We start from the raw sequence: 15,267 nt of genomic DNA on the forward strand, positions 1-15,267 counted from the left end.
GATCTTATTACTCCAGAGCAGCAGGACCAACATAGAGTTGCTGGTAAGACCACACTCACACACATGAAACTGAAGTTCGAATTATCCCAACTGGAAGCTGCTGTCGATGAATGCAAACGGGAGATGAGACAACAAGAGGCTGAATTAGCCCGTGAACGTGAACGAGAACAACGCTAGCTACAACAACAAGAAGCTGAACTACAACGTGCGCGTGAACAAGAACAATTCCGGCTCCACGTTCAAAAAAGATGAACTAGAACGAGCACGTGAACAGTATCTTATCCAGTCCCTATCATCTTGCCTCACAGAGATCTCTACAACGTAGCCATCAAACTATTAAGTCTCTATTCAAGAAATTTTGTATTGATAGTGAGAAAGATTGGGATAAGCAATTAGATCTCCTTAGGTGCATTTTCAGAAGTCTTCCTAAAAAGCCCCTTGGAGTATCTCCTTATGATACTACGGTAAGTGGACGTAAGAGCCGGGGTTCTCTTAAAGTTTTTAAAGATTCCTTTACGTCAACCACCTTCAGTGATTCCCTTAATGTGCCTCAGTTTCTTAAAAACTTGAGACATAAACTTGAACAATTACATAAGTTTGCTAGTGCTAATTTACTGACCTCCCAACATAAGATGAAAGCACACTTTGACAAGAACACTAAGGTAAGAAAGTTTAATGTAGGAGACTTTGTTCTAGCCTATTTTCCTATCCCAACCTCTCCATTTAAAAGTAAATTTTCAGGACCTTATCGCATCAAAGAATGCAAGAACAACAACAATTACATTATAGAAACTCCGGACCGGCGTCGCAAGACAACTCTGCCACGTCAACCTGCTCAAGAGTTATCAAGGTAATCCGCCACCAGTGTTAGTATCTGTATCCGCTTTTACCGAGAGGTATCCCAACAGTGATACATACCATGCTACCTCTCCATCTGAGTGTAAAAATACCATCGAGACCATGAAGTCTAACAGTGAGATCTTAAAAGATCTTCCCAAATACCTAGAACATTCTAATAATAGTGCCCCTTTGATTAAATTACTCTCTACCCATAAAAAACCGTTTCAAGACACTCCACAGGAATGTACTTTAGTGCAACATGACATCCAGCTGCTTCCTGATACGATGCCCATCCGTCAACCTTACTACCGCATCAGTCTACAGAAGAGAGAAGCCATGTTCGCAGGCGTAAAGTACCTCCTCAGCTATGGATTAGCTACACCTTGTGAGTCTCCTTGGGCTTCCCCATGAATACTGGTTCCTAAACCTCATGGCAAGGTAAGACTGTGCACTGATTGCAGGAAGTTAAATGCAGTTACCTTTAAAGATTATTACCCTTACCTCGCATCGACGGTATCTTAGATGCAATAGATAACGCCATCTTTTTGTCCCAAATAGACCTCTTAAAGGGGATATTATCATATACGAATCTCTGAGCGTACTAAAGATATCTCAGCTTTTACCATTCCTTTTGGCCTTTTCAGGTATGAACGGTTACCTTTTGGACTTTGCAAAGTCCCAGCTACTTTCAAACGAGCTGTCAACCTTGTCATCCAAAATCTTGACGACACCTATGCCTTCCTGGACGACATACTCGTGGGAAGAACATCTTGACCGACTACAACGACTATTCTACAAGCTTCTCCAGGCTTGTCTCACCATTAATTTGGACAAGTCCACGTTTACTAAAAGGTAAAGTACAATACCTTGGTCATGTCAATACCAGTGGAAGCTTAGCACCTTTAGACATGCATCTTCAAGGCATCCAAAAATATCCACAGCCAACTTCTCGTGAACAACTTATGAGATTCTTGGGACTAGCGTCTTACTACCGTAGGTTCTGCAAGAACTTTAGCATAGTTGCCACACCTTTAATCATTCTTACCAGCCCTAAAAGGAAATACATTCGGACCAACTCACAATCCATTGCCTTCGAACAATTGAAAACTTTGCTGTGTACTAACCCTATTCTCGCCTCTCCAGATGTGAAACAACCCTTCATCCTTAATGTTGATGCCAGCAGCACCGGCATTGGGGGTGTCATGATGCAGCAAAGACAGGGGGAAGTCCTACCAGTCAGCTGACCTGTTGGATCAGATCACAGCACAATAGAAAAGGAGCTACTCGCCATCGTCCTATGCTTGCAACGATATGAACCTTACCGTCAAGGACACCAACCCATCAGCATCTATTCCGATCATAATCCTCTCCGTTTACTACAGCAAGCACAATTCTCCAACCAGCGTCTACTTCGTTGGGCCTCGTACCTACAAAACTACAACGTCCAAATCATCTACATCAAAGGATCAGACAACATAGTTGTGGACGCACTATCACGTGTTCATGAAGTGGAACCTTCTGCTTCCACACTCCTTCCAGCATCGACATCTCAGGCATTAGGAAAAGGCTTCGGGGAGGAGCTGTCACGTGAATCCCCTGCATAGCAGTGGAACTGCTTTTTCCCTTCACCTTCAATGCCTCTGAACTGGAAGTATACATGTACACCAGCCCAGATGAGTCATCAGTCCTGCCACCTCTCTGTACCCCCCCCCCCCAGGGCCTGGCAGAGCCTGGTACGACTCGGGGGCGAGGTGAGTGCCTCAGCTAACCGGTAGTTTCCCTTTACAAACAAGCAGTTAGCCGCCTTCAACTGACAGTGGTGCATTCTCAACACAAAGGCGCCACCAACCACAAACTAGCAGTTTGCTCTGAGCGCTTGTTACCACCTTGCGTTGACACCGCCTATGAGTCCTCACCGCCAGACTATATAAAGGGCACTGCCTCCCTATGGAGTCAGTCTCTCTCTTAGTGCTCCTGGATCACCTTAGCCTCCTACAACGTCGTCTGCGCTCAGACTATGTCGTGTGCTGGATGCTGTGGTGGTATGGTAGTTATCTTCAGCACACCAGTATACTCTTGTATTGTATTAGATTTAAATATTCATTTACTTATTTTATTTGTTCTATAATAAGAGCCAAGTGTTCTCAGGTGCCATTTTTGTTCATTAATATTTCAGTAAATTGTTTTAATTATTTACTTGATGAGTTTCATTTGTTTCTACCTGTGACTTACACACTGTAAAGGCCAAAGCAGCATTTTTATTTTATTTTATTTATTTATGTAACAGAAAGCCATACCACCTTGGTTCAGTATAGCTGCAATACAACAACCAGTCACATAAACCATCGAGTTATTATACAAAATCTGAGAATATTCTTAATTTGGGACAGAGATTCCCTTTCCAGTTTACAAGAAGTCCAATGTTGGAAGTGTAATATGCTTTCAGGCGATCACAAATATCTGGATAAATATCCAGGCGGTGTGAGAGACTTCAATTATCCAGTTGGTGTCTGGATGTATTCCAGCCCATTCACAGAGTAAAGTGATTACATAGAGATTCTATCCCCACTCTCACACCACCTGGATAGTTGTGGAACTAATTATGATGGTCTGAAAGCATATTACAGTTCCAATAATAGTCTACTTGTAAAGTGGCAAGTTAACCTTTGTCCTAAACCGAGAATATTCTCAAATTTTGTCTTATAAATCGAATTTTGTAATACAGATTTTGTATTATAAATTGTATTATATATATTTCAAAATATAAAAGTCTATAGTAAATCTTTTTTCAATGATATGACCCTAAATGTAGGTATTCTTAAATATGATTTTCTAAGTGATACTCAAATAGTTTTCGAATTTCACAGGTAATTACAATCTCATTTTCAAAACAGCTTTAGGCTTCTCCAAATACTAACATAACAATGTCCTCCCGTCTCCCTCAAAAGTGCAAGTCTGGGAAAGAGACGTACTAAAGTCTTCCTCCACAAATGGCATACTGTATATAACCTAGTGTGACAGGCCCCATAAACGTTCAGGATTCATTTTCAAGGGTAAGTTGGCAATTTTACTTGGATGGCCATGGGCATTAGCAGGCTACTTGGGAGTCATACACAGTGGGGTCATCAGCAGGCTACAGGAAGCATCACGAAAGTAGTGGGCGCCATTTGCCTTCAGCAGGAGACAGTTCTCGGCTGTACCGCCGTCTGGTTCCAACAGGCTAGCTTTCTGAAAACCCCAGAAAGGCGACCCTGGAGAGACAAAAGTATTACAGAGTAGAACATGTCCAACAGAATACAATACAATTATAAATTATGCTCAGTAATGTAAGTGCTTCCAAGAAGATTTGTGATCTATGTGTTCTTTACAGGTGTGTTTTAAAATGCTACATTAGTTACACTTGCTTAGCGCTTCTCCTGATAATTACCTTACTTTACATGTGGGTTTCTGAGTCAGTGGAAGTCTTCCATTGAGAATAATAACTTTCACATCGTAACATTGATCGATTTATACATCATAAAGTGCAAGTCATATATATAAAAACATACATTTATAAATGTGCATTCGTATGTAATGTATGTATGAATAAATGTATCAGTTAAAGCAATATTCTATAAAATATAGGCTGTGATTTTTTTTGGGGGGAGGGGGGGGGGATTCCTGCACTATTGTGGAATTTTCAGAAAATTTAAAAAAAATATTTAGCAACTATTAACTCACCGAGCCTATAGATTGGCCAAAATAATGATTCTATAGCTTGATCAAAATAATGAGTATAAATCAACGATTCTAACACAATTCTTTTTCTATATTTCTTATGCTCTTAACTTGAGAAGAAAGCTGAAAAATTAACTCTGCCAAATTCATGTTATATTTTTAGTTTTCCTGTTACTAAGAGTAGAATTGGATACAATTTGACTGTAACAACTCAATTTAAAACCATGAGTGAGGTGAAGGTATCGCATGGGCTAATAGGCATTAATCAGTTTCCTAACTTCTTATGCTGGCAGGGCAGTTTGATGAATGTTCTGTCTTGGCCTGGCAGATGGTAGAAGGCTGTTGATAGTGTGGGAAAATCATATCAGAATCACTATAGATTCATTATACATCTTGATCCTAGATGACAATGCCACTAGGATCACGTACAGCATAGGGGCCCTATAGATGCCTACGTGACTTTGTGCATGATATCTCAAGGATCCAGAAGCTTCTAGAAGGATTCTTATTTGAAAAACTTTTGGAACATGATTCGATATCCAGTAGGGATTATAAATCAAATCCTTAATAAGAATCAGTGGTATTATCAAGTACTACTTATAATCTTTAAATCCTATATCTAATTATAATATAATCACATTTTATCTCAATCATATGTCTAGACAGTAAAAAAAATCAATCAATATTCATTGAAAGCTACCCCCCTCAAGGGAGAGGGAGGGGCATCTCGGGAACAAGGCGACCGACTGGGACGCCCCGGAAGAACACGTTTGTTGACAAAAGAGTGAACAAGTGTTATAGTGGATTGCGAACATTACTTAGCTTAAGACACCTGATCGAATTATCTTTATCACCAGTGATTACTCTCTAGAACTGGGGGAGTACCTGGAGAATATCTACAAGGAAAATTCCTAGAACATTTATATCAAATAAGAGTGTATAGTGGAGCACACAGTGACACTGTCTCCACCTCCAACCTCATCTTTCTGCAACTGCAATTAAGGACAATCACGTAGCTACGCTACTAGTACATCATACAGCAAAGCTGTTACGGACCCGAATCCAGCGTCCGAGCATGGAGCAGTGACGACCGCGCCATCTGTGGGTCAGCTCCCTAAACCCTCTCCAAATGGACGACGACACCTGGTGAGGATGAAGTGTACCGGCCACAAGGGCCAGTTTCCAGTCCTGTGCAGCTCACAACACCGCCGCTGCTGACCTCTGGTGAGGTGGTGCTCAGACGACAACGCCATCTATGGAGTGGATACGTCGGGCGTTTGTGTCTGAGCCTGTAAGTGAGGTGCTTTAGTGTGTCCCTGTTATTGATGACGTGTCTGCTTACAGAGTCGACCTGGGACTGCTGTAAGGGAAGTTGAGTCAGTCTACCCAAGGCAGCCGTCCCCATACCAAGTGCTTTGCTGCAGCAGCTGTGAGTCGCCTCCCGGAGGAACACTGTGGTGTTACCCTGCCAGTGAAGTGGCAGTTGAGGATTGTCGTACCCGGGACCGACTGCTGGAGACGATTGACCACTGGGGTATTCTGGACAGGAGAGTGATCTGTGGTATCACACGAGGCTCCTGACTAGGGCGCTACCCTAGTATCGCTCGTGGAGTGGCCTGAACAGCGTTGCTGATCTGGAACCTGCCAGCAGCTTGCTGGACTTGTGGTTGACGGCCTCCACGGCGGTGCCCCAGTGGAACTGTGTTTTGGCTGGCCTGTTTCCGGGGTAGACTCAGCTTGATCGAAGGATTCGTCAGGAGACCACGAGAGCACCGAGGACTTGGCACCGAGAGGATCCAGCGTCTTCAGGAGAAGACGACTGTGTATATACTTCCCCTGTGTAGTGTTAATACCCCTCCCCCTGTGTAACTTTTATATATTACTTATTGGTGAAGGTAATTATAATCTTAAGTTTTTGCCTTTCTTTCCCTTCCCCTTTTATTTTACTTGCGTCACGGATCTCATCCCTTGAAAGCCACTACTGGCTTGGGGCCGGATACCCTTCCTCTAATAACATCAGAGTACGAACCCAGTTGCGACCCGAGAGGGCCGTAACATAATTGGCATCCCCAGTGGGATCCGTCCCCTTGTTAAGTATGTTTGACAGGGGTGGTGAAGTGGCGTAATCCCTGTATATAATTCCCCCTGTGTGTTACGATTGGGACGTTATACGTCCCGTGCGGTGCTCAGTGACTAAGTGCGATATTGTGCAGTGCGGTGCTCGCTGTGATTAAGCAATTAAGCGCAATATTGTGTAGTGCGGTGCTCGGCGTGATTCAGTGCAATATTGTAGAGCGAAGTGTTCGCTGGGATTCAGTGCAATATTGTGTAGTGCGGTGCCCGAAGTAATTACGTGCAATATTGGCAAGTGAGGTGCCAGGTGCGATAAAGTGCAATATTGGCGTAGAACAGTGCTCGGTGCGTTAAGTGCTAACGTGAAAGCGGTGTGTTAAGTGCTAGTTCAGTGTTCCGTTTGTGACAATGGCAGAAAAAGCTACCATCGATGATCTGGACGATGTTCAGGCTTTTCTGAACAGAGAGGACTGTCTTGCCAGATTAAAATATCTGAGCAAACCGGAACTTGTACTAGTGAGCGCCTACCCGGAGATTAAGATCCGTGCCAGTGATTCCCGTGTGGAGATCTTGTCCAAGGTTCACCGGCATTTGAAGGCAGAAGAGAAACAGGAAGGCGAGACTCCTAGTATAAAGGAAGGTGAGGAAATAGCTTCCACTGAACAGGAAGGTAAGAGCAGTGATATCGAAAGTGATGAGAGTGAATTAAATATAAGTGTGCTTACTGTGAAAATGCGTGAACTAGAGATCCATCGAGAAATAGAATGGAAGAAACTAGAAATCGCTAAAGAAAGAGAAGAGGAAGCGAGAAAGAGAGAAGATAAGAAATTAGAAATGGAAAGAGAAAGACAAGAAATGGAAAGAGAGAGATTAAGAAAAGAATTAGAGATAAGGCGTTTAGAATTAGAAAGAGAAGAGAAACGAGAAAGAGAAGAGAGAGAAAGAGAAGAAAGAAGAGAAGAATGAGAGAGAGAAAGAGAAGAATGAGACAGACAAGAACGACGAGACAGAGAGGAAAGAGAGAGACAACATGAGCTAGAAGTATTACGGTTAGGTGGTCGGAGGCCAACGACGAAAGCCAGCAGTTTCGATCCGGTAAGGAACATCAAAATGGTCCCCAAATTCAACGAGAAGGAAGTTTCAAAGTTCTTCGCAGCCTTCGAGAAAGTCACTGCCTCTTTGGAGTGGCCAAGGGAGAATTGGGCCATCATGATACAGTCAGTCTTGATTGGGAAGGCCCAAATCGCCTACTCCATGTTATCCCTTGACGACTCCGGCGATTACAACAAGGTGAAGAAGGTCGTGCTCATGGCGTACCAATTTGTACCTGAGGCTTACAGGCAAAAGTTCAGAAACCTGAAGAAGACCTCAGAGCACACTTTCACCGAATTCGCCACCATCAAGGAGCGACTTTTTCAGGAATGGTGTGCCTCTCGGAAGGTGGAGACTAAAGAAGACCTCGAGCAGCTCATACTGCTAGAGGACTTCAAAGATTGTTTGTCTGGAGACCTAAAGACGTACTTAGAGGAACAGCAGGTAGAGACCTTGAGTGCGGCAGCCACCATGGCTGAGGAATACATCCTGACTCATAGGCCGTCTGCTAAGTACGTCCCGAGGAATTACCAGCGCCGGTTTGGCAGACCTCATGACGAAGAGGAAAGACCCGTCCCACAAAGCGCTAAGAAGACGCCCCCAAGTAGCCCTCGAAGGACGAGTCCTAGCAGTCCGAAACACCGTAGTCCAAGGAGGAATATGGTGTGCTGGACTTGTGGGCAGAAAGGGCATGTAGCTGCTATGTGCCGAGGCAGAAGAGGTGGCGGCGCACGTAGGGAGGTGATGATGATGAGCTGTGTTACACCACCAGCAGGAAGCCAGTCGACGACGACGCAGGAAGGACCAAGTTTGTTTTCCCCTCACACTTCAGGCGGGTATGTATCGAGTGATCATACTGGTAGATCAGTTGTAGTGCTCAGAGATAGTGGAGCAGCCCAGTCCCTGATCGTGAGAAGCTCGTTACCCGAGGGAGTGAGTGTGGTTGGGAGACCAAAGGTTGTCCTGGTTGGGTTTCCTAGGACGCTGTATATCGCCCCCTTAGTGCCAGTACATCTCGACTCGCCTTACTTCAGCGGCACATGTGCGTTGGCAGTAGTCGATACCCTCCCCATAGCAGGGATTGACGTGGTACTAGCCAACGACTTGGTGACAGATTGGAGCAACAATCATCCCAAGGTCGCGGACGAGTCGGCCAGAACAGCAAGGTCTGAGGTAACAACAGGCAGTGGTAATGTCCAGGTAAAGACAGACCCGGATTTAAACATGTTTAATTTGTCCTCTCACCCGCAGATCGACAATATTCTAGCAGTCTCCTGATTCTCTCGACAAGGAACATGAGGTTACGATGGCAGAAGTACCTGAGCAAGAAGAGAGGCCTTGTGTGCAGTTACCCACGGATACAAACGAGTCTGGAGCGAAGGAGGATGTGTACTTGCGGTATGGCAAGGTACAGCGTTCATTGAACCGCCCAGAGATTCCCCAGACGTCAGAGGTATGTAAGGTATGTGCAAAGGTTCTAGAGCCCTCTTCAGTCCAAACCAGGCTAGTGGATATTGCCGGCTATGGACATAACAAGCTCATGAAACTTGTCCCTAAGGTAGCCAAATGTTTCTTAGCGGTGTTTTGTTGTATTCTTATGTGTGTCCTCAGTAAGGATCAGTGGACGACCCGAAGGATGATGGCTCCCTTGAACATCGAGAAGAGGTCCCAGGGATTGGAGACGTGCACAGTGAGTGTTGCAGTCGAAGAAGGAACCTGGAAGGTGATGGTTGATACAGGAGGTACGACATATGATAATATGAGTGACTGTTTCCGACAGGTTGACACCCCCCGCGTGATTGCTGAGCCTGGATTCAGCGTTATACGGAACGTTGGTCGACCGGACGGTGGCAGAGCAGACATCATCTACGGTGTGCAAGCAGCTCTGTTGGAACTAGGTGTGGGCCTAGTAGGCGAATGTGTAGTAAGTACTGACTTGCCCACTGTCGCTGTCATTCTGAATTATCAGACCCCTGTATTCCAGGTTCCTGTCTCCCTGAAGGACCGTCGGACCGGTACCAGAAATGCCGTCTGTGATCAGCCATCATCGGTGCCACGACACAGGGAAGTGTCAAGTCGCCCCACATTGTGTCTACACCGATCCTTACTCGAGAAATGTGAGAATATGCCCCTGCTTGACATCGCAGTGGAGATGTGGACGATTGCAACAGGCAAGCCATTGCCTAACATTTTCAAGTTCCCTTTGTGCCAGGGTGTCTCCTTAGAACAGTTCTGTGGACAAGACAGCCTCATCACTCCAGTTCATAGTGTACGTGAGTCTGTGTGGAGTTGTATCCACGTACTAATTTGGTTTGTCTTTTCTTTTATAGAAACCCAAACCAAATTCTTTTTGGTGGGGAGGTGTTACGGACCCGAATCCAGCGTCCGAGCACGGAGCAGTGACGACCGCGCCATCTGTGGGTCAGCTCCCTAAACCCCCTCCAAATGGACGACGACACCTGGTGAGGACGAAGTGTACCGGCCACAAGGGCCAGTTTCCAGTCCTGTGCAGCTCACAACACCGCCGCTGCTGACCTCTGGTGAGGTGGTGCTCAGACGACAACGCCATCTATGGAGTGGATACGTCGGGCGTTTGTGTCTGAGCCTGTAAGTGAGGTGCTTTAGTGTGTCCCTGTTATTGATGACGTGTAAGCTTACAGAGTCGACCTGGGACTGCTGTAAGGGAAGTTGAGTCAGTCTACCCAAGGCAGCCGTCCCCATACCAAGTGCTTTGCTGCAGCAGCTGTGAGTCGCCTCCCGGAGGAACACTGTGGTGTTACCCTGCCAGTGAAGTGGCAGTTGAGGATTGTCGTACCCGGGACCGACTGCTGGAGACGATTGACCACTGGGGTATTCTGGACAGGAGAGTGATCTGTGGTATCACACGAGGCTCCTGACTAGGGCGCTACCCTAGTATCGCTCGTGGAGTGGCCTATAAAATAAAATGTGATATAAAATATCGTGCCTAAACTCGTGACAAGAGAGTTATCTAGTCTGGCACACTGTCAGACAGGCACCCCGGCAGTCAGAGAAGTATATTGATGTTATTTAGTATATTAATTGGCCAATTGTATGCTTGTGTAACTTTAATATATTAAATAAGTTGGTCTGTCAGTTATAGAGCAAGGCAACGCCTCATATTTCAGTAAGTTTATTAATATTGCAGTGCAGCAGTTGAATTTTTCCAAGCACAAAACCTCATGAGTATCCCTTGTGTGAAAAAAGATTCAGTCACAGTAAGCAAAACCTTATGAGGTTTCATTGTGTGGGAAAAGATTCAATCAGGCTGACTGAACCTTTTCATATAAATTGAATATCTGCATATATAACTGGCATAACTGGCAAACCCCTCACAGTGTTCAAGAGAGAACTGGATAAGCACCTCCAAAGAATACCTGATCAACCAGGCTGTGACTCATACGTCAGGCTGCGAGCAGCCGCGTCTAACAGCCTGGTTGATCAGTCCAGCAACCAGGAGGCCTGGTCGACGACCGGGCCGCGGGGACACTAAGCCCCGGAAGCACCTCAAGGTAACCTCAAGGTATATACTTGAATATATAAATTAAGTTAACAATTGTTTGCTTAGTTATCTTTAATTTATTATATAAGTTCATTTAATTGAATATAATTTCTAGTACTTAGTTAACAGTACTTAGACTACATTTAAGGTGTATCATACTTCTACAATTTAAATTGTTGTTTATAGTATAAGATTATATTGGCTGTTGATAGTTATTGTAATAGGCTAGACTATGTACATGTTTGAATCTCTGATTTAAACAGAACCAGTCTTCAGTCATAGAACTGAATTAATTAAATCTTATCCTTGTATAAAATACAAGCTGATGTGAGATACCTGTCGGCAGGTGGACTGTGGATCTTCAATCAACCTATCAACTAATTCACCCCACCTGCCCCTTACAGCCCCTTATCTGTCATTAGGAAAAGAGGAGCTAGGATTTACGACCCTAGCTAGAGACTTTAGTTGAATTTATTTGCAGACAGTAAATTTGAATTTAGTTCAGTACAAGTCCCTGGTAGGTCTCCTCTCATATCAATCCCAGCAGGTTTTTCCCACGGATAGTTGGTTAAGTTTGCTTGATATGTAGTGCTTCGTTGATGTTTAATCTTCTATTGCTGTTGCACCTGTCGATTACTTTAGTGTTGGTTGTCAGAAGACTGTCTATAGATATAGGTATGCATTAATTGTGTAACTATCATTTGTTCCTTACTGGGTTCTTTCTGCTTATTAATTGCTAAGTACCTTGAAAAAAGATGTTGTCTTGCCTATATACTGAGATCATTGGGACTGATAGTCCCCAAATGGGCATGTGAAGGCATACACGACATCAGTCTCTTTCAAGGCACTTCGTTTGGTGTCGGGAGAGCTCTTCGTGAGTAAGTTGACGGTCTTCTTGCTTTTATAGTATATTATTAACTCAATCTTCTGGTTGGTGTTGGAAGAGTCACGTTTCTATCAATAACGTCTTACACGACTCTTTCTTCCATTTTGTAATCCATAAAAACAGAAGTTCTTGTAGAATATTTTAACAGGAGGGGCAGATAATGTATTGTTGACCGTTTCATAAGATGTAGCTTGGTGACTCACCATCTCTTTAAGATACCCGTTAGCTTATCCATTACTGACTAGAACCCTCCTTTATCCATTAAACTCTTCGTCAACCTGCTTCCAACTGGAATGAAAGGGCAGTTGACATACACATCGACAACACTGCTTAAATATATCAGGACACTCACTACTAGTATTAAGGCACATTCTTTTATTGCTGCTGTATTTAGGCAGTGATGTGAAAGTGTTCATTCTCAACAGAAAACCAGTCTTAACACACTTTCTCTGAGAACACGTCAACAAGGTGTCCGTGTGCACCTCAACACAAGGGATATAATGTGTATCATCGAGCACAGAGAACTCTTGTATCATCGTGATCTGCCAGAGTTCCTAGACAACTGCGTGTTCTCCAAAAGCGTGAACACCACATGGACCTGATTCCTACTCCCATGAGTCTTCAGTGGAAATCTGAAATACTGTACTGGTATGAATCACACTAGGACTAACGATCACCCAGTCTAGTGTGTGCTTACAACTGTTGCTCGAGGTAGACTCATTTGTTATGATTACGTGTATTAACAACGAAAAATTACTTAACAAAAGAGAGAAGAGGTATTTAACTTTGCCAAAGAGAACGAAGACACTTACCCAGAACAATTATTTAGTTCTGACGTACTAAAAATAAAGTTTATTGTTCTCCCTTGAGTCTTCTTTTTGACTAATATTTATAACTTTATTATTATTGGTCATGAATGGTTGTACTTCCAAAGAGTGTGAGGAAAAAGGTGAAGGAAAGCGACGTACCCATAGTGACGGGCTGTCCGTCCCTCCATGTCCAGACGCCCTCCGTCGCCGCGTCGGAGCCACCCACCCAGAAGGAGTGACCATCAATCCCTGCAACATACAGGTGGTGATCAGTAATCCCTGCAACACACAGGTGGTGATCAGTAATCCCTGCAACATACAGGTGGTGATCAGTAATCCCTGCAACACACAGGTGATGATCAGTAATCCCTGCAACATACAGGTGGTGATCAGTAATCCCTGCAACATACAGGTGGTGATCAGTAATCCCTGCAACATACAGGTGGTGATCAGTAATCCCTGCAACACACAGGTGGTGATCAGTAATCCCTGCAACACACAGGTGGTGATCAGTAATCCCTGCAACATACAGGTGGTGATCAGTAATCCCTGCAACACACAGGTGATGATCAGTAATCCCTGCAACATACAGGTGGTGATCAGTAATCCCTGCAACATACAGGTGGTGATCAGTAATCCCTGCAACATACAGGTGGTGATCAGTAATCCCTGCAACACACAGGTGGTGATCAGTAATCCCTGCAACACACAGGTGGTGATCAGTAATCCCTGCAACATACAGGTGGTGAGCAGTAATCCCTGCAACACACAGGTGGTGATCAGTAATCCCTGCAACACACAGGTGGTGATCAGTAATCGCTACAACATACAGGTGGTGATCAGTAATCCCTGCAACACACAGGTGGTGATCAGTAATCCCTACAACACACAGGTGGTGATCAGTAATCCCTACAGCATACAGGTGGTGATCAGTTATCCCTGCAACACACAGGTGGTGATCAGTAATCCCTACAACATACAGGTGGTGATCAGTAATCCATGCAACATACAGGTGGTGATCAGTAATCCCTGCAACACACAGGTGGTGATCAGTAATCCCTGCAACACACAGGTGGTGATCAGTAATCCCTGCAACACACAGGTGGTGATCAGTAATCCCTGCAACATACAGGTGGTGATCAGTAATCCCTGCAACACACAGGTGGTGATCAGTAATCCATGTAACACACAGGTGGTGATCAGTAATCCCTGCAACATACAGGTGGTGATCAGTAATCCCTGCAACACACAGGTGGTGATCAGTAATCCCTGCAACACACAGGTGGTGATCAGTAATCGCTACAACATACAGGTGGTGATCAGTAATCCCTGCAACACACAGGTGGTGATCAGTAATCCCTACAACACACAGGTGGTGATCAGTAATCCCTACAGCATACAGGTGGTGATCAGTTATCCCTGCAACACACAGGTGGTGATCAGTAATCCCTACAACATACAGGTGGTGATCAGTAATCCATGCAACATACAGGTGGTGATCAGTAATCCCTGCAACACACAGGTGGTGATCAGTAATCCCTGCAACACACAGGTGGTGATCAGTAATCCCTGCAACATACAGGTGGTGATCAGTAATCCCTGCAACACGCAGGTGGTGATCAGTAATCCATGTAACACACAGGTGGTGATCAGTAATCCCTGCAACATACAGGTGGTGATCAGTAATCCCTGCAACATACAGGTGGTGATCAGTAATCCCTGCAACATACAGGTGGTGATCAGTAATCCCTGCAACACACAGGTGGTGATCAGTAATCCCTACAACACACAGGTGGTGATCAGTAATCCCTACAGCATACAGGTGGTGATCAGTAATCCCTGCAACACACAGGTGGTGATCAGTAATCCCTACAACATACAGGTGGTGATCAGTAATCCATGCAACATACAGGTGGTGATCAGTAATCCCTGCAACACACAGGTGGTGATCAGTAATCCCTGCAACACACAGGTGGTGATCAGTAATCCCTGCAACATACAGGTGGTGATCAGTAATCCCTGCAACACACAGGTGGTGATCAGTAATCCATGTAACACACAGGTGGTGATCAGTAATCCATGCAACACACAGGTGGTGATCAGTAATCCATGCAACACACAGTGATGTGATCCATGCAACATAATGTATTCTTGCCTTATTGGTGGAAGCAGGCGTATATATCCCCAATAGCTTTACCTTCCTCGTAGAGGAATATAGCCCTAGTAGTCTTACCTTCCTGGTTGAAATACATACACCCCAGTTCCCTCTCCTTCCTGGTGAAGGTATATAACCCCGATAGACTTACGTGCCTGGTGAAGGTAAATAGTCC

General features: G+C 44.6%; 1 protein-coding gene across 1 annotated transcript in view; it reads right to left on the reverse strand.

Annotated features, from left to right (window-relative positions):
- Positions 1 to 225: 225 nt before the first annotated feature.
- The window catches only part of LOC123750412 (macrophage mannose receptor 1-like), a 67,050-nt gene continuing 52,008 nt past the window's right edge, over positions 226 to 15,267 (reverse strand). The window contains exons 6-7 of the mRNA XM_069305586.1: positions 13,097 to 13,186; positions 226 to 4,091 (exon numbers count right to left, since the gene is read on the reverse strand). Of these exons, the coding sequence (XP_069161687.1) occupies positions 3,937 to 4,091; positions 13,097 to 13,186 (245 nt within the window). The 3' untranslated portion in view covers positions 226 to 3,936. The remainder of the gene's footprint in view (positions 4,092 to 13,096; positions 13,187 to 15,267) is intronic.

The sequence above is a fragment of the Procambarus clarkii genome, chromosome 55 (assembly GCF_040958095.1).
Source record: "Procambarus clarkii isolate CNS0578487 chromosome 55, FALCON_Pclarkii_2.0, whole genome shotgun sequence".
In the NCBI taxonomy this organism is placed as follows: Eukaryota; Metazoa; Arthropoda; class Malacostraca; order Decapoda; family Cambaridae; genus Procambarus; species Procambarus clarkii.